We start from the raw sequence: 23104 nt of genomic DNA on the forward strand, positions 1-23104 counted from the left end.
CTGTCCACCTCCACCTCAGACCCTCTGGCCAAATCATGTCCCCCGTGGTTCTCACCTGGGTTGAACCTGCCCTCACACTACGCTTGGTCACGGCAAGCAAGACCACTAAGTGCATGACTGAGGCACCCCTAATCAGGCTGGCCCTTCCAGCCCCGCCAGTTTTGGTGCCTGATGTGAAGAGCCATCTCATTGGAAAAGACCTTGATGCTGGGAAAGACTGAAGGCAGGCAGAGAAGGCAGCAACAGAGGAGATGGTTGGATGGCATCATTGACTCAACAGACATGAGTTTGAGCAAACTCTGGGAGATGGTAAAGGACAGGGACGTCTGGCATGCTGCAGTCCATGGGGTCACAAAGAGTCGGACATGACTAAGCCACTGAAAAACGCCTGCTCTGCTCCCTGCAGACCACAGGCGGGACCACTGGTGACTCTCAACCTTTGAGACCCTTCCTATCCCCACTCTTTGGTCCTCCTTGTCTGATACGCCCCCGCCCCATGTGTCCTCCTTTAGGAGTTGAACTGTGTCCCTCAAAATTACCTGGTCAAATCCTAACTCCCAGTATCTGGGACCATGGCCTTATTTGGAAATAGGGCCCTTGGAAAAGTAACCAACTTATACTTGAGGTTACATGGATTAATGTGTTAGTTGCTCAGTCGCGTCTGACTCTTTGTGACTCCATGGACTGTAGTCCATCAGGCTCCTCTGTCCATGGGATTCTCCAGGCAAAAATACTGAAGTGGGTTGCCATTCCCTTCTCCAGGGGATCTTCCCGACCCAGGATTGAACTCAGGTCTCCTGCGTTGCTGGCGGATTCTTTACAATCTGAGCCAACAGGGAAGGATTAGGGTGGACCTTAAACCCCACACCCGGTGTCCTCATGAGAAGAGGGAGATTGGACATAGACACATAGGAAGGGGCCAGGTGAAGATGGAGGCAGAGGTCAGGATTATGCATCTACAGGCCAAGGAGCTCCAAGGACCACCAGCAATCGCCAGAAACTCAGAGAGAAGCCTGGAATAGATCCTGCCTCGGAACCCCAGAAAGGAAGCAACACTGCCAACACCATGACTTTGGATTTTCAGCCCTTCAAACTGTAAGAAAATTCATTGCAGCTGTTTTAAATGACCCTGTTTGTGGTAATCTGTTATGATAGCCGTAGGAAATGAATACAACTGCCCATCCCAAACGCTTGACTGATGGAACCAGGGTCACAGATGCTCCAGCACATGCTAGGCACTGACTGTGCTGGACACTGTGCCAGCCTGGGGACACAATAAGAACGGGTCAGCAACACAAAAACTTGGGAGCCCAAGTGACATGTCAAAGTGCTGCACTTACCACATTACTGCCAAGGGTGTACAAGGAAGGGGCATTTCAGTGGGGCCTTGAAGGTTGAGTAGGAGTTTGTGTGGCAAGCTCCTGTCCAAACATACTCTAAGGACAAGAGTGTACTTCCTGCTGTCTCTCTACCAAGTAGGCTTCTGAGGAACCCCTGGCTTTTTCCTCAATGCTCTGAGCATGAGCACATACTGTGGACACAGCTCATATGAGTGCAGAACATGTATTTCTGATGCCCTCTCAGAATACCAGTAAGAGAGCCCTGCGTATATATATTGACAAAACACCAAGGTGACCACACAGACTGCTAGTCCTATCAGGTCAAACCAGATGACAGCCTAAGCCGAAGACCCACCTCCAACAGTCAGCAGGCATACATTCTGCCCTGCGATGCGGTCTTTCTGATCTGATGTTTGGGAGCAGTGCTCAAACACACACTTCTCCCTAGAGACTTGTAAAGTGCAAACAACTGGATGAATGCTGATGCCAAGGCAGCTTCAGGAACCGTGGCTACACTTGTCACACTTAGCTCCAAACACCAGGGTCCTCAGAGCCTCTTGGGCTGCCAACCTGTGTGTCTGGGTCACATGCTTGACTCTCTGCCCCACCAAGGGTCCCACATGGGGTGTCACTGTCAGGGCAGACCCTGGAGTTGCTGTCCAGGTGTGACTCCTGGCCCCACCGTGTACCAGCACGCACTCAGCCTCCCTATACCTGTCTCCTGATCTGTAAAATGGGGACAATAGTAACTCGAGACATTAAACGAGCTGAGACCTGCAAAGCCCTTAGAATAAGGCCAGTAAGCTCCCCATAAGGGTTAACCAAACAAATAAGAATGCTCTGTTTTTAAACCTGTATTTCTCCTGCTTAAGTCCTCTCTTCCCCACTTAGCATTTATGAGGCTCCTCCTTTGTCAAAACCAGTCACAACAAAAGTCTCAAACAGTCAAGAGGCTGAGGACAAGTCCACCAGGTCCCTGCAGGCCATCAAAGTCAATCCCTTCAGGGGAAAAACAGGCTCACAGAAACCAAGGCATACTGCAGAGGACCACAGGTTAGAAAAGAAAGTAACATAGCTGTCAAAAACACCAAGAAAATTCAAGCGGGAATGACTAACACCCTCTTTCTTCTAAGCTTATCTTCTAAGGAAAAACAGTAGGAAAACTGAAATCTTCATTTTCACAACTTAAGGCTTTGTTAAAGGTGCCCCCAAACCAACTGGGAAGGTTATCTCTAGAAAACTACAAGGCCGAACTTAAAGAACGTGGGCAAGGCTGTAAAGCGAATGTGTAAAGTTTCTGTTAGGTGAGAGACTGGCTAGGTGTCACACTGAAAGACAATTTGACACGCGAATAAGGGCAGCAAGGTTTGGCCGGCAGGTCGGCCCGGGGGTGTAGCGTGCTCCTTGAAGGGCTGCGGGGCTGCTGGAACTGCGTCCCACCCTCTGGATGCGCCCCTTTGTGCATCGGAGTGTACTTAAGCGGGCGGTAGGGGCCGGCTGCTGGGACCTATTCCTGTCGCCCCGTGCACCCCTCGACCAGTCAAGGTGCGCGTAGGGGCCAGGGCCGCCCACCACGCAGCGCCACCGCTTTCGCCAGCGAAGCGGATCCCTTGTGCACGCAGGGTGGCCGGCGGACACCACTCAGTGGGCGGCTGGTCCCACCGCCCTGCACCCCTGCCCACGGACCGTGGCCCCAAAGATGGTGAGTCACCACTGTGCCCGCGCGGCCCGCAGTCGATCCCAGGTTGGATCCGAGGATACCAACCCGCGAGCAGCATCTTTCGGACACCACCCCTTGGGCAGTCTGTTCCGCCACACTGCGCCCCTGCCCGCGGCCCCTGGTCCCGAAAGCGGCGGGTCCCCACCGTGCCCGGCGTGGCCCAGGGTCGTTCCCGGCTTGGATCCGCCAACACCACCCCGCGGGCTGCCCCGCGCCCTGCTCACGGCCCACGCGCGCCCCCGCCCAAGCTGGCGCACGTCGGCGGCCAAGCGCGCGCGGGGCCCCGGCGGGGTCGCTGCGGTCGCCTGCGCCCCGGCTTTGTTCGCGCCCCGCGCCCGCCGGCTACCCTCGACCCGGCCGGACGCCCGCCCGCACCCCGCGGCTCCCGGGCCCCGACCCCGGGCTCCCAGCCCACCTTCTGGATGGTTTGCTGCGTGACCTCGCCTTTGCCTCTAGGCCGGGCGGACGCGAAAGCCACCGACATGGTAGCGGGCGCTGGATCAGCCCTAGATCATCGGGGTTTATTCTCCGGCTGCGATCGGCAGCCGGAGGCGCTCATTCTCCGCAGTCGCTGGGGGGCCGGGGGGCGCGGGGGGAGCCGCGTTGTGGGCTCGTCCGCCCCTCCGCTGCCGCTTCACCCTGAAGCCCGCCGCGCCCCTATCCCGAGCGCCGCATCAGCTCGAGGCGGAGCCCCGCACGGCGCCCCCGGGCGACCGCTCCGCGCCCCGCGCCCGGCCCGCCGCCGCCGCGCCACCCCCCGCGCCCGGCCGCCGGTGGTTCGGCCGGGCCCCGCCCCGTTGCGCGCGCACGTCAGCCCGGCACCGCCTGACGCCCCGGGACGCCGCCTTACGCCGGTAGCGTAATCGGGGGCGCCGGGGCGCGGGCGCGCGCGGCGCGGGCGCAGCGACGTTGTGACTCGCCGGCTGCGCGGCCGTGAGTGTGCGCTTTTCCCGGGCCCGGCCGCGTAGTCCAGCAGGCATGAGCTACGACCGCGCCATCACCGTTTTCTCGCCCGACGGCCACCTTTTCCAAGTGGAATACGCGCAGGAGGCCGTGAAGAAGGGCTCGACGGCGGTGAGCGGGGAGGCGGGGCGCGGGGGGCGACAGAGGCCTGGGCGGCTGGGTGGGGCCCGGGCGCGTCTCGCCGACCCGCTTCCCCGGGGGCCACGCTGACGGGCGCGCGGTGGTTCGGGATCCAGGGAGGCATGGTGGCCTGGGGCGCACACAGAAGCTGGGACTGGGGCGCCGCTGCGAGAAAGGAGCGCCGCAGGCGGCGGTCGCGAGGGCAGGCCGGGAGGCTCTTCGGGCTCCGGTTTCCGCGTACGGGCGAGCGGGGCTGTTGGTGCCTCGACAAGGGCTCTGCTGGCTGCGGGCTTCGCTTCCCCGCGCCGTGTCCGGAGCCGAGCGCGCGCCTGCCGCCGACGCCATCTTGGCGGGGGGCCCTGCGCGGGCCTGGGGGGCCGGGGGCGGTGCGAGGGCGTGGGACTTGGTGAGGCAGGGCCCGGCCCTTGCTAGTTCCGAGGCGCTCCTTGAGGGAGTAGGTGGCTGCGGCGGACTCAGTCTGGACAGCTCCCAGGTAGCCGACTCCCCCCTCCCTCTCGTCTCCCGCCCCCAGAAAGTAGTTGCCCTCCAGGTCCGGGGCTATCTCGAGAACAAAGGGCGACCGGTGTCAGCATCGGCCTTGCACTTCCCGGGCCGCCGGCGCGGCGGGCAGGCTCCCTCCTGGGTCCGATTGCTGAGTCCTACCCCCTTGGACCCTGCCCTCGACTCGTGTCCCGTCGCACCTGAGCGGTCTGTCATTTAGGCCGCTGCTTCAGGTGTGAATACTTGATGTCTTTAAGATACCTGTCAGTTTGTTTATCGGTCTAACTGGATGATGGGTTTTTGTGGGGTTTTTTTTTCCCCCCTAATCATTTAGTGTTTCGGAGGCCTGAGTAGGCAGAGAGAAAACACACGGTTCTGTGAATTTTGAAGTACTTTTTATTTCATGAACCTCGAAATTAAGGCCCCCAAATCCACTTTCTGACCTACCTCAGCTCAGCTTGAAGATTACTGGGGGAATGTCAACTGACACCCCTCCACCGTGGGCCAGCCAGGTGGCTGCCTTTGCTTGCCCTGACTGCTGCCTCTGGGTCTGGCCTTTGCAGACAGTTTATGAGAAAGCTCCTTGAAATCTGAAACACTGCCACCCGGTGCTTCTCTGCACGGGACACGGAGACTTCTAAACATCCAACAGGGCTAAGACCTGGCTCCCCACATTGAAGAATTAGCTGGCCCAGGTGCCTGTATGGCCAGGGCTGAGATACCCTGTCCAAACTGAGAGAAGTTGCTTTTACAAGTGATTGTCTCGTTTGTGTCTGCTGTACTTTGAGTGGGTTAACTGGCAGCCAGTGTGGTTTTCTCCCCCATGTATTTAAAACATCTCTTTCTTGTGCTACAGTGTCAGCCATAAGCAGAGAGCCATGGGCCTCCCAGTAACAGTTGATAGTTGTTCACCTGATACCATACCAGGCACTTCTCCACTGCTGTGCACATTGGTTTCAAAAGTGCAGGAGGGGGAGTTCCTTGGCAGTCCAGTAGTTAGGACTCTGCTTTCACTGCAGTGGCCCAGGTTCAGTCCCTAGTCAGGGAACTAGGATCCCTTGAGCCTGATGGTATAATCAAAAAAGAAAAAAAAAAAAAAGTGCACAGGAGAGAGAGGGAAGGATTTGGGTAGTTTCATAATCACAGCAACATTGCTTTTGGAACACCTGACTTCACTGTTAAGGGTCTCACGCTCAAGCTTTACAGAGACTGATTCACTGGGTTGAAATGACACATGTTCACAAGCACATGGATTATATAGCAGTTATTCCTTAGTTGTGTTGTAACTGAAACTACATACCAGTATTTTAAGGCACAAGGCTAGGTGCCTAGATGGTGATGCCTGGGCTAGCGCTACCAAAAGTGGATTGAGACCCACAGTTTGCAGGGTGTGCATGCCCCCCCCCACCCCCACGGGTGTTCACAGGCCCATGTTAACATCTGCTCTTAGTGGTGTGTCTCTGGTGGCAAAACCTCTGGTCAGTTTCGTAAGTGCCCCATTGATATTTATTGAAGGTCGGTGTTCGAGGAAAAGACATTGTTGTTCTTGGTGTGGAGAAGAAGTCAGTGGCCAAACTGCAGGATGAAAGGACAGTGCGGAAGATCTGTGCTCTGGATGATAATGTCTGCATGGCATTCGCCGGTGAGTCTGGGGCCAGCACCGTGTCTCTGTCTCTTGGAAGAACGGCCCTCTGGAGGTTAACCTGGTGAAAGGGCTGTAGGGGACATGTGGTTGGGTAAACTGGAATCATTTAGAAGAAAGATTTGGCCTTTAAGAAAAGGGCTGGCCTCAGTTTCAGGGGTAGGATCCTCCCCAGGAGGCTGAAGCAGAGGGGCTAAATGAATAAACAGTTCCAAAAAGAGGGGCTGTGCTGTCTCCTATATTGCTGCTATCAGGAGAAAGGTTAGCTGTCCACAGTTAACCGTGTACCTATGAAGTGGGGAAGAGCTGGACAGCACCCTGCTCTCGGGATGTGCAGTGTTCTTGCACTTCTGTGGCTTCACTCATTTCCTCCTTCAGCAGGAAGATCCCAGTTCCCCTAGAGATTGACTTGTCAAAGACCTAGTGTGTGTGTAGCCTAGCACCCATAGCTCCTTAACCATGCAGCTTTCTTAGAGAATTTCACAGAGGCTGCTGGTCCCACTGTGGGGCTCTCAGAGTAACCTTGGTGCTGCCCATCAGGACCAGTTTTAGAACTTGTCCAAGGTTATCTGCTGTCCATGCGTGTGATCTGCACCATTCTTGACAGTTGCCCGGATGAGGCATGGCTTAGGGGGCATTGTCTTTGTGATTCTTGCAGGCCTTACCGCTGATGCAAGAATAGTCATCAACAGGGCCCGGGTGGAATGCCAGAGCCACCGACTGACCGTGGAGGACCCGGTCACCGTGGAGTACATCACCCGTTATATCGCCAGTCTGAAGCAGGTGGGTGTTCCTGCTGTGGCTCGGCTCTGGTGTCGAGCTGTGTCCTGGAGCGTCCTGCCACGGGATATCACTGTGGGGAAATCAGGAAACTGCACTTGTTCCACAGGAACAGTCCTAACCTCGACTTTCTCATCTGTAGTTTTACTGTTGTTTATCCTTTACAGTGGCATTTGTGGTGTTCTTATTTAGTGGTGTGGGGTAGTCCAGATTCGTATTTCTAGAGGGACATGATGTAGTTTTTGTCTTGTTCTGAATGACCAGTCACCAAACAGTTGTGAGGGGGCTAAAAGCCACCCCCACTCTTGGTGAAATTCTAGTCACCTGTGAACCTGGTGTGTAACCAGTTTGTGTCTGCTGTCAAAGTAACTCCAAGGAACCCCAGCCACTTTCCATGATGCATTCTGGTTTTCTAAGAATGAAAATGTAGCACAGGAAGGAGGAATGCTGAGAAACCATGGGCTCGTTTCATTTTTCACTTGAATTACAAGTAACCTGAACATGGGCTTAATTTACTTTCATCCTTTTGTTAAGATCTGTTTGGAACATGGTGTGTGTTTTATTTGCAGTGGGTTCTGGGTGGCCTCTGGGCGGAGGCTGCGATGACAGTGTGTCTCTTTCTCCACTAGCGCTACACGCAGAGCAACGGGCGCCGGCCATTTGGCATCTCTGCCCTCATTGTGGGTTTTGACTTTGATGGCACCCCCCGACTCTATCAGACTGACCCCTCGGGCACATACCATGCCTGGAAGGTGAGTCCCTGACGAAAAAGGAGCTTGGGGCCATTTTGCCTGTAGAAGCAGTTTTGGAGGCTGTTAGGGACCTTGAGCTGGCCTCATCTTATAGAGGGATGTATGCATACACACGTTTTGTGCTCATGACACTTGTGATGCGGAAGCCGGGAAGTAGTTCAGTGTTGATGTTTGGGAGCAAAGGACAGTGAGCTGTAAGGACACGTGGCGTATGCAAGATGCCCGTATGTCTTTTCATTAAGAGTCCCATTCTTGGTGGGTATGAGCACCAACTCCAAATAGCCCTTTGCAAAAAGAAGCCATGGGGCAGGGCTTTCCCCAGCCCGGCTGCCTCTCCACAGCACGCAGGAGCAGGGTGGCACTGGCTGGCTCTGGATCGTTGCATTCTGTGCCATGTAACACACATCCCTGTTTCAGGCCAATGCTATAGGCCGGGGTGCCAAGTCAGTGCGTGAATTCCTGGAGAAGAATTACACTGACGAAGCCATTGAAACAGATGATCTGACTATTAAGCTGGTTATCAAGGCCCTTCTGGAAGTAAGTTTGTGTTTGAAACCTGGGCAAGATGTAGACACCCATGCCATGGTGGTGGTGGTACTTGGCCTGGGGAATGGACAGCATGGGATAGAACAGCCTAATGTATAGGCAACAAGGAGAGGCACAGGCACTCACAGTACCACCAGGCACCACTTTAGTGCTTTGTCAGCTCCTTACACATCTGGGGCAGTCAGGGTACCAAGTGGCTAAGCTGGCCTAGAGTTCAGACTTTCTGAGGCTTAAGCTATGGCTAGAGTCAGAAGAACTGGGAATAATGGGTGGGAGCTGTGATGTCTGACTTTGTCAAGACCTTGGAGGTGCTGGGAGTGAAGCCAAGAGGCAGAGGGGGATTACAGCTTTAAGGCTAGGCTGGGGCTCAGGCCTCGGTGGTGGGGCAGGCTGCGAGCAGTTGGCAGGGCCCTGAGTACATGTGCTGCAGGAGGAGAAACAGACAGCAAGCCTGCCCAAACCCAGCTGCCCCAAGACAGGAGGAGTGCAGATATCCCGAAGGACTGCATCAGCGTGCAGCTGGGACACCCCGGTGTCCCACCCTTCCCCTTGTGTGGCAGTTCTGGGTTCAGGTTCACGGGGCACTAAGTCTAGTTGAGGTGGGTGAGGTGTCTAACACGCTTTTCTCCCCTCGAAGGTGGTTCAGTCAGGTGGCAAAAACATAGAGCTGGCTGTCATGAGGCGAGATCAACCCCTCAAGGTAATCACCAAGTTGGTTTGCTGTCCTTCTCTTTGGGTATGTTCCCAGTGGTCTGAGCAGGGGGCAGTGCACATTCAGAACTGCTCTAGCACCAAGAAATGTTCTTTCCAGGGGGCCCCACACAAGTGGAAAAGAAAACATTCCCACATTGACCATCTACACATTGGTTCCACCTTGTCCCCTGGGTCAGCCACATGTGACTTCGCTCTCCTGTAGAAGCAGCCAGAGGGGGCATCTGGGACTTAGGTTTGGGGGCACCTTGTGTGGCTAACCATACACTGTTCCTTTGGTAGATTTTAAATCCTGAAGAGATTGAGAAATATGTTGCTGAGATTGAAAAAGAAAAAGAAGAAAATGAAAAGAAGAAACAAAAGAAAGCATCATGATGAAATGAAATTTTGCTTGTAATGATTTTTTTAAATTCAAATCATGGCTGATTTCCAAAACGATACGTATGCGTTTCCATTCCAAGTGTCCTACAATAAATCTGCCTATTTTTTAACCTTTCTTTCAGAGGTGAATGCATCTTTTAGGTGTACAGATAGCTCTTTAGGGAACTTGCTCACTTTGGGTCTCTGGAGCATTCCTTCCCACTCCTCACCAGGCTCTAAGACAAGGTGATGGCTGAGTGGGATCCCTCCCTTGGGATTTGTGGAAAGGCTGTACGGGGCAGTAGACAACAGGTGCCATGGAGGCAGAAACTTGGGGTTTCTCCACACAGGATGACAATTTCTTTTCACATTTTGTTGGAGTCCTTGATCAATGTATGACGTCAGGACACAAGGCCAGACTGTGCTCAGTTTAAACCAGGAGCTCACTTTGCAGCACAGCTCTGGAACTGGTCTTGAATTTCTGGTTCTAGTAAATCAAGTCAGCATTCCTCCTGTTTTGATCCTTAAAGACTTCTGGTCCCTACCCACTCTCCCTCTTTAGCCCGAAAGATGATCCTTCTTTTAGCTTCCAGCCCACTTACAGGGTAAGTAATGGTCCTCAGCTTTGCCTCGGTAAGAAAACCCCAACCACCCACTTTGCCCGCATAGCTCTTGTGGGCTCTGCCACCAGCTTTAGCAATGGCATTGCCTTTTGGCTTCCAGTACTGCAGGAGAACCCAGAGGGCTTTCTTGAGTCTCTGGGCTGGTGGTCTCTTGTGACTGCACTGGTAGTACTCTAGGGCTCTGCTCTGTCTTGTCTATGGTTTTTCTTGAACTGAGTTCTCAGTTCAATGGATTATATCCATCCATCAGACTTCTAAAGAGTACCGGGAATTCCCTGGTGGTCCAGGAGCAGGACTTAGCACTTTCACTGCTGAGGGTCCCGTTCATTCACTCTTTGGTCGGGAAACTAAGATCCCATAAGCCACACAGCACAGCCAAAACAGTCAAGAGGCCTAGATACATTGTAAACTCAGCCTGAAGTGTCTAGTTGTCACAATGATTGTCAGTTTAAATTTCTAATAGCAAGGTTAGTCATAGGTGGTAAACTGTGACTTAACTACATTTAGACTCTTTAGCAGAGAAATACCTGTTGAGCTTGAGTGTGGAGTCACCTACCTAGTTTAGAATTAGTGTTTAGGCTGGTTGTATCCAGCAAGTCAGCTGTGGAAGGTGTTTATTTTTCATTGGTCAAAGATGTCAGTCGCTCAAATGGAAAGTTGCCAAGAATTTGTTCAAATTCTGCAACTACCACCAGGGCTCAGGACCTGCTAGGAGTGGTGGACTGCCCAGAAGAGGACGTTGGCCAGAGCACAAGGCTGGGTCCACCTGCTGCCTGGCCCTGCCCTGAGACTGCCTTTGAGAAACCACCTGGACGCTCATTAACAGTGATGTGAGGCGTGTCCATCTGGAAGCAACCAGGTCTCTGCTTTTCTCTGTGGTCCAAAGGTCCAGCCCTGTAACATGTTATAAAGCATCAACATGAAGTTCTGGGGGTGTGGAAGCTGCATTAAGGTAGCAAACCTTCTGAAGCTGGTTCTTTAAACCAGTGTTCCAAGCGTCTAGAGAGCAGGATCACTGACCCCAGAAGGGCCTGGCTGATGGCCCACATCCAGACTGACCAGGTCTTGCTCACAGCACCAGGTGTCCCCAGAGATCTGACCAGCTCAAGGCCTGAACAGCACACACACAGCATGCATATGGGACGGGCATGTTAACCCTGATGTAATTTAGGCAACAGAGTCAACAGGACTATTTCTAGAGCGAGAGAAGAGTTTTAAAGGTTTGCGTGTTTATTTATAATTACAAGTTTACATTACTCCAACAGGGCAACCCCACCGCTATGCTCTAATTCTTAGCCATGAAGTCCTACAAAAATAAACCTAAGCCTTTACAGTAACTTAATACAGAACTAAAACCTTTATACCTACTTAAAGGGATTTAGTTACCAAGGTGCTTATGTTCACCACAATGCCCTGTCAGAGGGAACATGCTTCTACTAAAGGTCTCATGCAATGAATTTATATTCCCACCCTCCCCTCCACCTACCAGTAAAACAAAAACATGGAACTATTTACAACTGAGAAGAAATATGCTCTTGGGTCAATCGACCTCGCAAAAAAAAAGACTGGCTCATTTCCAAGTGGATGAGACACCAAACAGTGTTCGGCCTGAGTCCAACACTGACTGGCCTGGGTCAGGGACTGGTGAGGACAGGCACGCCACAGAGGGGCTTGTCCTGGGTGTTCACCCCACCCCGATTCCTATGAAGTCATGCTCCAAGTGACAGCTCACCTCCAGGAGCCCCCCACCCCGACCCCACCAGCCCCTACCTTGACATTGCCCCTTGGGATGTCAGGGTCATCTGCTTTGCTTATACAACATGATCCGTGGGACACCGCACTTTCCCTGCCCTAGGCCCACCCGCCCCCACATGCCCCCGTGCTGGCCATGCCCGGCTCCCGGGCCCCACCTGTGGCAGTGGGGGTGCCAGGCCAACAGCACCCGCGGCCAGTTGAGTTACAGAGATGCGTTTGGCTGCTGCATTTGCCAAATGAAATTTGGTTCCACCTTAAAGTCAGAACTGTCCAAGAAAGGTCACAAAATGAGGATCACGCTTTCGCTCTAGAATCTTTCTGCAGAACACCAAAACCTTACAATCAGGCTGTGCACAACTAAAAACGAAAAATAGGCTAGGACACCTCAGAGCGGTTTCCCATGTACACTTCCCCAAACAAGAGGTTCTAACTCAGACCACATCCAAGTTCAGTCCAAAATTTAAGTAGTAGCGCGGAACTTTCCAAACTCAGTAAACGAAGTGACCATGTCTCCCCCAGTAAGTGCAGCGTTCTCCATCATCCTCGTAGACACGGCCTGGCACCCGTGCTGCTTCAGCAAGAGCCTTCAAGAAGACATGACACCTATGAGTGTCTCACCAGGCAGCTCCCCAGCCCAAGCCCAGCACACCTTGGCCTCCAATGAAGAATGGGCTACTCAACCTTCCCCCGACCCCAAGTCAGCCAACACAACCTGAGGTCATTTTTTGTCCACACTGGGGGTTGGAAGGCAGCTCCAGGTCCCACCTACAGCTCATGCACCATCCAGGCCCCAAGGGGCACACGTGATCCCCCTTGACCTAGTTTAAAGATGCAGACTCGGGGGCACTGCAGGGCCAGGCTGGAGCTGAGCCCCAGCTTGTAATCATTTCTCCTGATTGACCACACTAGAGAAGGAAATATCCCACCCTTCTGTGCCTGGACCCTCATTTTGACAACCTGGGGCCTGAGTCCCACTGTCCCTGAAAGCCCCCCCAAGTGATTCATTAAGATCACAGGGCCCAGTCTGGCCACGATGCTAAAGGATCACGAAGCCCCCTCACTCACCTTTGGCTGCCTCCTTACACCCTGCCGGTCCCAGCTCTGTGGGAAGTCGGATTACGGCGGGTTGCACCGTTGCCCCTGCCCCCTCGAAATCCACCGCGGAAACTACGGCCTCGGAGGAACCTCCCTGACACCCCAAAGGTCTCCGTGTTGAGCTTCCTCTCCTCAGCCCACGTCGTCCGCCTGGAACTGAACCACAAACAAAGAACGTGAAACTAACTGCAGCAGGCAGCTCCTCACACAGCCTGGGAAGGAAGGACAGATGGTGACTCATCACTGGAGCCATGAGGGGGCGGGGGGGGCAATCCAGTCAGGACCTTGGAGCCCGAGCCTCTGCACTGCAAGGGTTCCCAGGCCTGTTTCCCACTGGACAGGTCTCTCACACCTGCAATGTCTTAAGGCCAGCACAAGACCCCCGTGTGCTCAGGGGGAGGGGAGACAAGAGCCTCTTCCTTTCCTTTCTGCTGCACCCCCAGCACAACTACTCCACTTAAGAACGAAAGGACCTAAGTGTCCACACCATGCTCATCCTTCAGACTCCATTTACTGTCTAGCATGTTCCCGGGCAGCACCTGGGCATCAGCTGTTGGGTACTAAAACCGTGGACACCCTTGCCAGCTGCCTAGGTGGCAAGGGCCTCAAGCCAGCAAGGTCAGACCAGGAAGCAGGCGCAGGCGAGGTGGTGCAGAACTGAACATCAGCAGTACCAGCAGGGAGCACTCCACCCCCCCTTGATGGGGAAAGGGCAGCTGAACAAAGAGGAGCCTGGATCTGCGTCAGATCACTCCAGCACCAGTGACCGCCAGGGCTCCCAGGCCCCCACCTACTGCTGGTGCCACTGGGGCTACTGTATGCATGATGGTAAAAACTGAATGGGGGCCCAAGAGATCTGCCCTGAACCTGAGATCTGGGTTTGGTCTCCATGGGAGCATGCCCCAGTCTCAAGAGCGCAGGTACACCATCTCCACAGCAGCTCCCCGAGGCCTTGCCTTGTCCCTCAGCCCCCCAACCTGGTCTTGAGTTCAGAGGAGATGTTGTCAAAGAAGGACTTGGACTTGTCGTAGTAGCAGTTGGGTCCCAAGTGGTCCTCCTCAGCAGGGGCCTCGTCACTCTGGGTCACCACGGCCAGGTCCTTCTCTTCCCCTTTCTCAGCTTTGTCATCTGCACAGAGAAGCAGAGCACCGAGATGCCAGGGAGCAAAGCAAGCCCCTTCCGCCAGGACAGGCCCCACTGGGCCACTCCGCCTGACTGAGGCTTTGGGAAACACCCAGGAGTGTTCTGCACTGAGTGGAAGCTCTTCTGCTCCTCAGGGCTGGTCTCGGTCCCCCCTGCACTGCCCCAGGCCCTGCAGCCTGCCTTTGTCCCCACCTCCAGACGCCTCTCCTTGCCGGGACTTCCTTACATGGCAGCACGCTCTCCCACTGACCACCATTCCCAGCTGCCCCCCACCCCCAGCTGTCTTTCCTTGACCCACTCTATGGACACTCCTGGGGTGAGGGAAAATTTTCAGACCTTTAAAATTCAGTTTCTTCTTAAATTCCTTGTCCAGCTCTTCTCGGTTGAACTGGGCATTTGCACTCTCAAAATCAAAGTCACCTTCAAACTTGATTGTGTTTTCCTTGATGTTAGTTGGACGGCTTTGCCCTCTGGAGCGGTTCCTTGTTCGTCTGTTCCCTGTGAGAAGAAAGGGTGGCCCTGGCTGTTAAACCACTAACCCAACATTGCTCAGCGTGAGACAGCAGAGCAAGAGGGACAGAATACATGGAAGCCACCGCTGAACCCAGCCCCCCGAAACTGTCACCCACGAGAAGCAGGCAGGAGCCATGAGCAGAGCACAGCTCCCCAGAACTCTAAATGGCAACACCTGTTACCTGAGCGCCTCCTCTGAGGTCTTCTGTTCTCGTCGTTCACCTGCCCTTGAGTTTGCACAGCTGCCGGCTGAGCTACATCTAAGGCGCAAAAGGGAAGAGTTTAAGGCCAGCACCTGCAGAAGCAGAGCCCGGTGAGGGATGGGGGTGGCACCCCCAGGGGACACGTGGCAAGAGGCTGCCCTGCAAAGCCTATAGGGCTTGTGAGGTGTGGGGCCGGGGGGTCTACTTAAAAAATAGAGACCCCCAGGAAGCGCTGTGCCTGAGAACATGAATAAAGACCAGGGGAGAGAGCAGTTAAGTACCGGGGGTGGCCTTGCTGCCGGGTGGGGCCGGGCGGCCATTGAGCTGCATGCCCACGGTGCCCTTGCCAGGTAACAGCTTCTTGGAGTTCAAATTATCAAGAGATCCAGTCTGGACAGCCTGCTCCACCATGGGGCTCTTGCCAACTGAGACAGACGGAAAGCTGGCTCCTGAGTTGAGGAGAAGAGGATATAAAAATGGAGAAAAGGAGCAAGCCTCACACCCCGCACCCTGATACTTGTCTCCCACCTGGCGAGTGAGGGAGAACAGGAAGGCAACCGCCTTGAGAAATTCTACTAAACGCAGCACAGCCCCGACCCGTGCCATCCCCTGCATTGAGCCTAGGCAGCAACAAAGCCAGCAGGCTCCCCTAGTTAGGGCACCCCGAGGAGGGAAACCCCTACCACCACGAACACCTCTCAAGTGCCTTAGAAAACGCTTCCCCCAACCACACAAGCTCTAACCCCATGGGGGCTCGACAGTAATGAGATGCTGGTGAATTCACGGTCTGAGAATGTGTTTCACTCTGGGCCCTGCTGGACAAGAACCATCTCAATCTGGCATCTTCCAAAAAATGCAGTGGTCAGCCTTTGAAGTTAAAAATGCTAGAACATGGTCATTTTTGCTTAAGGTACAATAAAATCAAAAAGGATGAAGTGATGAAAGCTGACTACAGAGAAGTGACAGCCTGCGCTCTTCCCGTGAAGGCTCGTTTTAAGAGCCCAGGGTTCCCAGGCTGCCCCAGGAGTCCTTCCCCACCCCGAGGCATCCCTAGGCCTGAGGGCAGGAGAGACGCCTCGGAAGCCAGTCTTGGCAGAATTCCCAGCTCACGGGAGGGGCTCAGCCACAAGAGGAGGTCAGACAGGGAGGTCAGGCCATCTCCCCTCCCACGTTCCTATGGGCACTGTTGCAACGGACAGCTGAAGACTAGGTGGAGGTGCACAGACTTCTGAGACAAAGAACAATGAATCCTAACTATGGAGTAACTATGTTCGGAGGAGCAGCCCAGCACACATGAACACAGGACAGTCTACCTTAGTTCCACACACAACAGAAATGACTGTGAGAAATTCCTTGTAAAGATCAGGACTCAGAAGCCAGGCCCTACACACAGGTACTTTTTTTTTATTTTGGCCACACCACAAACCATGCAAGATCTTAGTTTCCTGACCAGGGATCGAACCTGTGCCTCCTTCAGGGGAAGCGTGAATTTTTAACCATTGGACTACCAGGGAAGTCCCCACACTGGTACTTCTAAGTGTTCTCTGTGATGGCATTAATTAACCTAGACCACTTTCTCTGACAATCATGTCACTGAACACGGCCTTCCCCCAACAAGACACAGCTGCGTCCTACTCACACTATAACCAGACTGGGCAAGAACCTTGGGCTTGTTTGCTTTTCACAAAAACAGACCAAACTATCTTGCCCTTAGAGCAGTTCTACATAAAGAGCCCCGAGAACAACCAACTATCTTGGGCAATTTTTAAGTGGGGGAAAAACCACCGCAGCCATAGCTCAGATCCTCTGGCATCCATGCAGGAAAGCAACACAAGCAGGTTAACAGACTGACAGTAGTCGTGGGCTCTAACGGAAGCCCCAGGTACCATCGTGGACCGAGTCTCTGCAATGGTGAGGGCGGCACACACAGCGCTCTTGTGTCAGATTGCTGGTGAAAGGAGAAGACCCAGAAAGGTCAAGAAACTCCAAGTGCAGGTGCCCGGCAGACAGGTGGCACAAACCAGCATTAACAAGCCAGGGATCAGGTCCACTATTCACCTGGTCCACAGCTCAGGTTGGCCTCCCAATTTTAATGGAGCTTCTTTTCCCAAAGATATCTGAGGCCCCCGATTACTCATGCCCTGGGTGGTGAGGAAAGTGCCACATGGATCCCAGAGCAGCAGGCGATCGCCCTGCAGTCTTCCCCACCAGAAACCGCAGAAAAGGGCCTTCTGAGCAGAGGTAATTATGGCAGAGGTGAAAACAAGCCCTGGACTCAGGATGAGTAAACAAAGTGCACTGCCGGTTCTTCCTAATCAGTCGTTTAAAACTGTGGGAGTCATTACTCCAGGACTGCGTGCAAAACCACACAGAAGCACTTGAACTGATCATGGGCTCAGCAAGTTATCTGCTACAGCTACTGTCATTCTGGGCTACTGGTTTACCCCTCGCTCTTAGCTCGCAACACGGCATGCAGTTCTCCAAAACTGCTGTTACCCTTGGAAGTGAGCTGGTGTGGCTCTGAGGACATGTCAAGCTCTGAAACAGGTTGTGGAGATGGAGAAGAACTAGGGCTGGAAGCCGCGGCTGAGGCTGGAGGGCTTACCAACTTCTCTAAAAGAAGATAAAGGAGACAAGAGCAAACAAGAAAGCACACAGGTGAGTAAGGACAGACCCCGCTCGTACCCAGCAGGCTCTCTCACGGGGCACTCTGTTCACACAGGCCTCATCTAGGAGGCGGGAGCCAGGTGAGAAAGCCTCCTGCACTGCGGGAGCAGCAGTCAAGATGGCAGGAGTCTTAAAGCACGACTCATGAGCCAAGTGGGCAATGCCTGCAACTCTGTGGTCTGAATACACTGCAAACCTATGGCCAGGTAACCCTCAGTCTATGCATGTAGAGGAGAATTTACTGAGCCGTGGGGGAAATTTCATTTTTTGAGCAAAGCGCTGACAGGAGAATGATAAAAGGATAGAATAGGTGGGTGTTGCATTTAACTTTTATATTTATAGGCTGACAAATGTGTAAGTGGTTAGAACTCATCTGTAATTACACATATCAGTTATTTCTTCCTTGAAGCAGTCGTACCACAACTTCCACCCAGACACAGGCTATTTTAAAGGAATTCTGATTCGATTCATCTGTTTTAAAACTCACACTGCTGCCTCTCTCACTCATTTGAGGAATTACTAATTTCTCACTAGCTGAAGGGGCACTGAGAAAGGTACATTACGCAGTGTGCACTACAATCTAGATGTGACAAGAATGCAGTGTCCCCACCACCAGGGTCTGTGCCCATCTCCTGGATGTCACAGCACAGGCAGTTCACAGGTGGCAAGGGTTACTCACCTAAACCCAAGGACGCGGCATACTGCTGGCTAAGCAGGGAGCTGGCGGCCAGCTGGCTGTAGGGCGGCATCCCTCGGAAGGGGCTGTAAGGCACGTGTGGCTGGAAGGAGGAGGCCGAGCCCGAGCCCAGGGAAGACTGAGCAACGAGACACACAGGTGAGAGCAGCGCAAGGCCTCCCGTCACCCTGCCTGGAGAGCGCCGTGCAGACCAGCAAAGGCAGCCAGGCTACCAGCCTGTGTTCGCAGAGGCTGAGGCGGCGCGGAGGCGCGAGAGCCTCCAAGACGACCTCAGAACCGCCAATTCCACACTTCATCCCCACTCCACCAGTATACGAAAGTCTAACACGATCTTCTCCTAACTCTATGAACCCCTCTGATGGCCCCCCGCTGCCTGTGACCAGAAACTCAGAGAACGGGGGGTATCGACTAGGCCCTTCCCCCAACATTCAGGGGCCCAGCTGTGCCACTAGGAAACTGTCTCCACGCGTCTCCTCTCTGGCTGCCCACCTTCAGGCAGACTGGTGCCTGGGCCCCACTGTCTCTCAAGGACTTGCTCGGGTACTTCCTTCTCAGCTTCCTAGGGACACTCATTCCAAACCTTTCCGAAGTCTGGCCTGGGGCTTCTTTATGGGTTCCACAGCCCAGAGTGCAAGCTCCTACCTCCCAGGGGGCATGCTCAGCCCCAGAGCCTCCTGCAGTGTGAACCCCAGAAGAGTCAGTGACTATCGAAGTTTACAAGTCAAGAAAGTATCAGCCTGGGCTCCCTAGTAATCCAAGGCAAATGCCCTAATGCAGCAGGCAGGCATGTGGTATGAGACCTGCAACATCAACGTCCCGCAACTCTGAATGCAACGCCTGGACAGTGTAGAGAGAGCGAGTTCTGCTGACCCAAGTCCCTCCAAGCATCTCTGCTGCTCATAGCATGCCACTGGGGCTCCAGGCTTACCCAACCAGACACTAAGGACAAGCCCCCCAGGTGCATATCAGTAATTTCCCCTAGAAGCATCTCGCCCCCACCCCTCCCAGCACACCTACCTCCCTCTTCAGTACACCCCACAGTTTTAGAGGAGGTTAAGACCTCCCACAGAATACCAACTGCCTAGACAAAAATTCAACTACTTTTCATGAAAAGGTCATTCTTTGAGTTGAGCACTCTGGCCATGGCCAGATGACACCAAGTTCTACTTGGAAACCAGCACCTCTTAGAAACAATGCCCACAACAGAAACACAGCAAGGCACTTACTTGAACGATAGCAGGATCCTGGGGGAGCGTGTGCTGAGCTTTCGGAGGTTCACACACCGTAATATCTTTGATATCACTTCCTCGGAAGATGATGTACTCATAAATCTCCTCTCTAGGGGGGGCAGGCCTATCTGTGGGACGGTCTTCAGTACCAAAGGACCTCACTTAGGGGTTGAGAAAAAGAAGGGTTAATTTGTTGTCCTCAACCAAGTGCATTCAATCAGTCCCCTCCTAGGAGCCAGTTTCCACGTTTCAACTACTACCCACCCCCAATTATCAACGGAGAAGACCCCATTATCAACCGACAAGTCCCCAGCTGTCAAAGCTCCAAAAAGTTCTAGGTCACAAAGGACAAGGAAAGATTCATGAAGCTCAATATTCTCATTTTCAAACACAAACCAGCGCTCTCGCAAAATGAGTCGTCTGATTTACAGAACCCCCATTCACATCTGACTTAGCAGATTAAACAGCCCCAAAGCTGCTTTTTGATTGAAACTTCACAACACATCAGCCCTGGGGAGTCTTGTGTTCAACCGAGAAAAGCCGTGGGTTGAGTGCTATCCGCACCCTTCTGTCCACAAGCAGCCTGGGAGGAGCTGGTAGAGAAACAATGGGAGAGGGGTGCCCTGAACATGGACCCCCACCAGCAGTGTCACTGTCTCCCGGCGGAACTTCCTAGGGGGTTAACCCATAATGGCAGGGTTCAAGGAGCCCAAGCAAGTGTCTCCTCCTGGGATCTCTGAGGCACAGATGGGCTTGAGACTGCCTCTAACTAATTTGAGCACAGTGAGGACCAGGGACTACTCTGGGCCTCAGGTTTTCCAACCAGGGTCTCAGGCCAAATGCTGTCAAAAGTCAAGAGTACAAATGACGATATAATCTTATAATACTAATACTAGTCAGTACTAATACAAATTAGTACTTATACTAACACAATACTAATAGTACTTGTATCAACACCTCCTGGAGCAACGCGTCCATCCAAACACTTAACTACTAGTCTTTAGAGGAGCTATTACCCAGAGCTGGGAACTGACTGCGACCTAAAGGCCTGGGGCTCTAACACAAGAGAGTGGGTGCTTCGCCTTGACCCTTGAAGCCCAGCACAATGTCCCTAGCCTAACAAGACTCACCAACCACATGGGGCTTCTATAGACCTGGCTGCACGCAGCACTTCTACGAGGCAGAGGAACGACACTAGTTACCTTCCCGGAGGATGAAGACAAAGGAACTTTGGAGCCACCTCCTGCCTCAACACACTCAGAAAGACTCTGAGCTCCAGCAGAGGGACAATGCAGCCATCTTTCCCTAAGTCTCCCAGGACTTCAGTGGGGTTACCAACGCCCGCAGGGAGAGGTCTGTCACCAAAGAATAAACCCACAGACCGAACGTCTGAATTAAGAGTAGGAAGGCGCTTTCAAACGGAGCACCTAGCCGCCAGCCGACGCTCTTATCCTAGCAGGAGAATCCATTAAGACGTGGTATTTGTTCAGGCTCAAGGCCCCAGCTGCTTAATAGGTTCCAGAAGGGCTTCCAGGAGTCGTTTTCTCACCCCCCGCCCCCCCAGCGGCCTGGAGAGGCCCGGGGAGACTCGGGTCTGCACGCTCCCCCTACCCCTCCCTTTCCCTCCCCTCCCCCCAGGGTCCGGGTTTTCTCGGCGCCCGCGGCCCCTTCGGCCCTAGGGCAGGTGGGGGAGAAGACAGCCCAGCAACGCCGAGCCCCCACCTGCAGAGGTGGGCTACGCCACCACGGAGAACGGGGGGCGGCGCCGCGGGAGCTGGACCCGCCCCCACCTCCCCACCCCAACTCCGGGCAGAGCCGGGCGGCCGCTCACAATTACGCCGCCTCCGGGGCCGGGAGAGCCCATTGTGCGGGTCGAGCCCCGGAGGGCTGCAACGGGAGAGGGGCGGAGGCCAGGGACGCCCCGGGGGGCGCGGACCGGATGCGGGGGTGCGCCGGGGGGCGGGGGAGGGGCGCCCCGGGAGGTGAGGCGGGACTGGGGAGGGGGCGCGCTGGCGAGGTGGGGGTAGGGCGGGGGCGCGGGCCCGGCTGTTGGCGGGGGCGGGGGCCGGACGGTTGGGGCGGCCGCGGGGCGCTACCTTTGGCGAGAGCCACGGTGGAGTTGTCCGTGTCGATGGTGTAAAGGATGCCCTCGTAGCGGATCTGCGCCTTGGAGATGAGGCTGATCTTGCTGCCCAGGTACGGAGTGCCCGAGGAGCCGCTCATGGCGGCGGCCGCCCGGCCGGGCCTGGCCCGCTCGCCTCCGCGCGGTCGCCTCGTCGCCCTCTCCTCGGCCTCGGCGCCGCCTTACCGCCGCGCGAGGGCCTGCGCGGGGACCAGCGAGTGAGCGGCGGCGGCGCGCGGCCGGGGGCTCTGAGGGGAGCGCGGGGGAGGAGGGGCCACAGCAGCCACATCCGGGGCCTGCGCCGCCACGCCCCGCCCCCACACGCCTTTCGCCCATTGGCTCGCCTCGCCGGCCTCCCTTTAAATATGGCCGTGCCGCCGGCCTGGGGGCGGGCCCGCGATGTGCGCCTGCGCAGCCAGCGCCGCCAGCCCGGGCAGGCTTTCCCCAGCTCTCCGCCCCACTTCTCGGCTGGCTCCCGGCGGGCCCCGCGCAGGGTGGTAGCACGAGACGCGACGGGCAGGACTGGGGGAGGGGTGGGAATCGGCCGGGGCGGAGCGCGCGTGCGCGGGAGGGGCGGGGCACACGTGTGGCGAAAGGGCGGGGCGCCAAGCTCTGCCTGCAGCGCGTGCTAATCTTCTCGCCACCCAGGGACAGGGAGCCAGTGGACAGTGTTAACGGCTCTCAGTTTCCCCTTTTTCAGCAGCTTGCCGGACATCTTTCTCCGGCCCTGGGCGGGAAGGCCAGAGTGCGCCCCAACTCTCCCGTTCCCCAGGGGCAAAGATTGGGGGCTCCCTTCCTCGGGGAGTGACGGAGGGCCGAGGTCACTGCCCGTGGGGTGAAGGTGGGAGGCCGGGGAGGTCTCTTCCTTAAGAGTAGAAGGTAGGAGGCCGGGCCATAGTCATTGCCTGAGGGGTGGAGGCGGAGGGTCCGGGGGCAGGGTCTCTTCCCCGGGGGCACGAAGACGGGATCAAGGTCACTGCCCAGGAGGTTAGGGTGGGGGCCGCCCCTCGCGCGTGGGGCGCCGTAGTAACTGCGGGTAATGAGCGCTTCCGGCGCGTTGGCCGCTAAATATAACATGCTGAGCGCATCTCCTTTAATCCCGCCCCTCCCCCTCTCCTGCGGTGGCGTTCCGCGTCCCTTAAAATAAATCCCCGCCGCGCCACCAGGGCCTCCGAGCCCCGCCTGACCTGGCCTGCTTGCCGCCTTGTCCGGCTCCGGCTGGAGGTCTCGCAGTGAACTGGGAAACGGGTCGCCCCTCCTGTTCGCCAGGCCCCTCTTCCCTGTAAAGCCCTGTACTCCATGGGTGGTTACGTCTGCACTTGCTTTTTTATTTTTTTTGGTCTGTCTCTCTTGACATCGGATCAGAGGCCAGCATTGGGTCATGTAAAAGCTTAATGAGTGGTGACCAGCATTTTATAAAAACGAAACAGAATGAGGCGGAGAGCGTCTCAGGGAGAGTGCTCTGGCTCTGGGAACCGTTTATTTCAGGTACACGTATTTAAGTGGGTACTTGACCAAGATGTAAACGGCGTTGCTTGCAGTAAGTGCCCAGTGAAAACGCAAGAGCCACCGCAGTGAACCCCTTACCACACCATGCACTTTGGCTCTGACTCCCCATTTTA

The 23104-nt window shown here is 55.0% G+C and overlaps 3 protein-coding genes across 5 annotated transcripts in view; 1 reads left to right on the forward strand and 2 right to left on the reverse strand.

Moving 5' to 3' along the window:
• Nucleotides 1-3802, reverse strand: part of SS18L1 (SS18L1 subunit of BAF chromatin remodeling complex) — a 28498-nt gene extending 24696 nt beyond the window's left edge. Inside the window, exon 1 of the mRNA XM_043480541.1 lies at nt 3476-3802. Coding sequence (XP_043336476.1) covers nt 3476-3544 — 69 coding nt within the window. The 5' untranslated portion in view covers nt 3545-3802. The remainder of the gene's footprint in view (nt 1-3475) is intronic.
• A 93-nt stretch (nt 3803-3895) lies between these two features.
• PSMA7 (proteasome 20S subunit alpha 7) lies at nt 3896-9572 on the forward strand. Of its 2 annotated transcripts, XM_043480547.1 has the most exons (7): nt 3896-4134; nt 6160-6286; nt 6945-7069; nt 7696-7818; nt 8236-8355; nt 9002-9064; nt 9358-9572. In XM_043480547.1, exons 1-7 carry the CDS (start codon nt 4039-4041, stop codon nt 9448-9450), a joined length of 747 nt encoding a protein of 248 aa, XP_043336482.1. In that variant the 5' UTR covers nt 3896-4038; the 3' UTR covers nt 9451-9572. The 2 variants fall into 2 exon arrangements, with proteins under 2 accessions (XP_043336482.1, XP_043336481.1); XM_043480546.1 differs by having other exon boundaries at nt 9002-9411.
• A 1693-nt stretch (nt 9573-11265) lies between these two features.
• Nucleotides 11266-21748, reverse strand: LSM14B (LSM family member 14B). Of its 2 annotated transcripts, XM_043480537.1 has the most exons (10): nt 21457-21748; nt 19358-19521; nt 18114-18249; nt 17264-17380; nt 15049-15216; nt 14747-14824; nt 14388-14549; nt 13886-14036; nt 12879-13064; nt 11266-12397 (listed from the first exon to the last, which is right to left on the reverse strand). In XM_043480537.1, exons 1-9 carry the CDS (start codon nt 21581-21583, stop codon nt 12893-12895), a joined length of 1275 nt encoding a protein of 424 aa, XP_043336472.1. In that variant the 5' UTR covers nt 21584-21748; the 3' UTR covers nt 11266-12397; nt 12879-12892. The 2 variants fall into 2 exon arrangements, with proteins under 2 accessions (XP_043336472.1, XP_043336473.1); XM_043480538.1 differs by lacking the exon at nt 17264-17380.
• Nucleotides 21749-23104: the final 1356 nt, after the last annotated feature.

Source organism: Cervus canadensis, chromosome 10, assembly GCF_019320065.1.
Source record: "Cervus canadensis isolate Bull #8, Minnesota chromosome 10, ASM1932006v1, whole genome shotgun sequence".
NCBI lineage: Eukaryota > Metazoa > Chordata > Mammalia > Artiodactyla > Cervidae > Cervus > Cervus canadensis.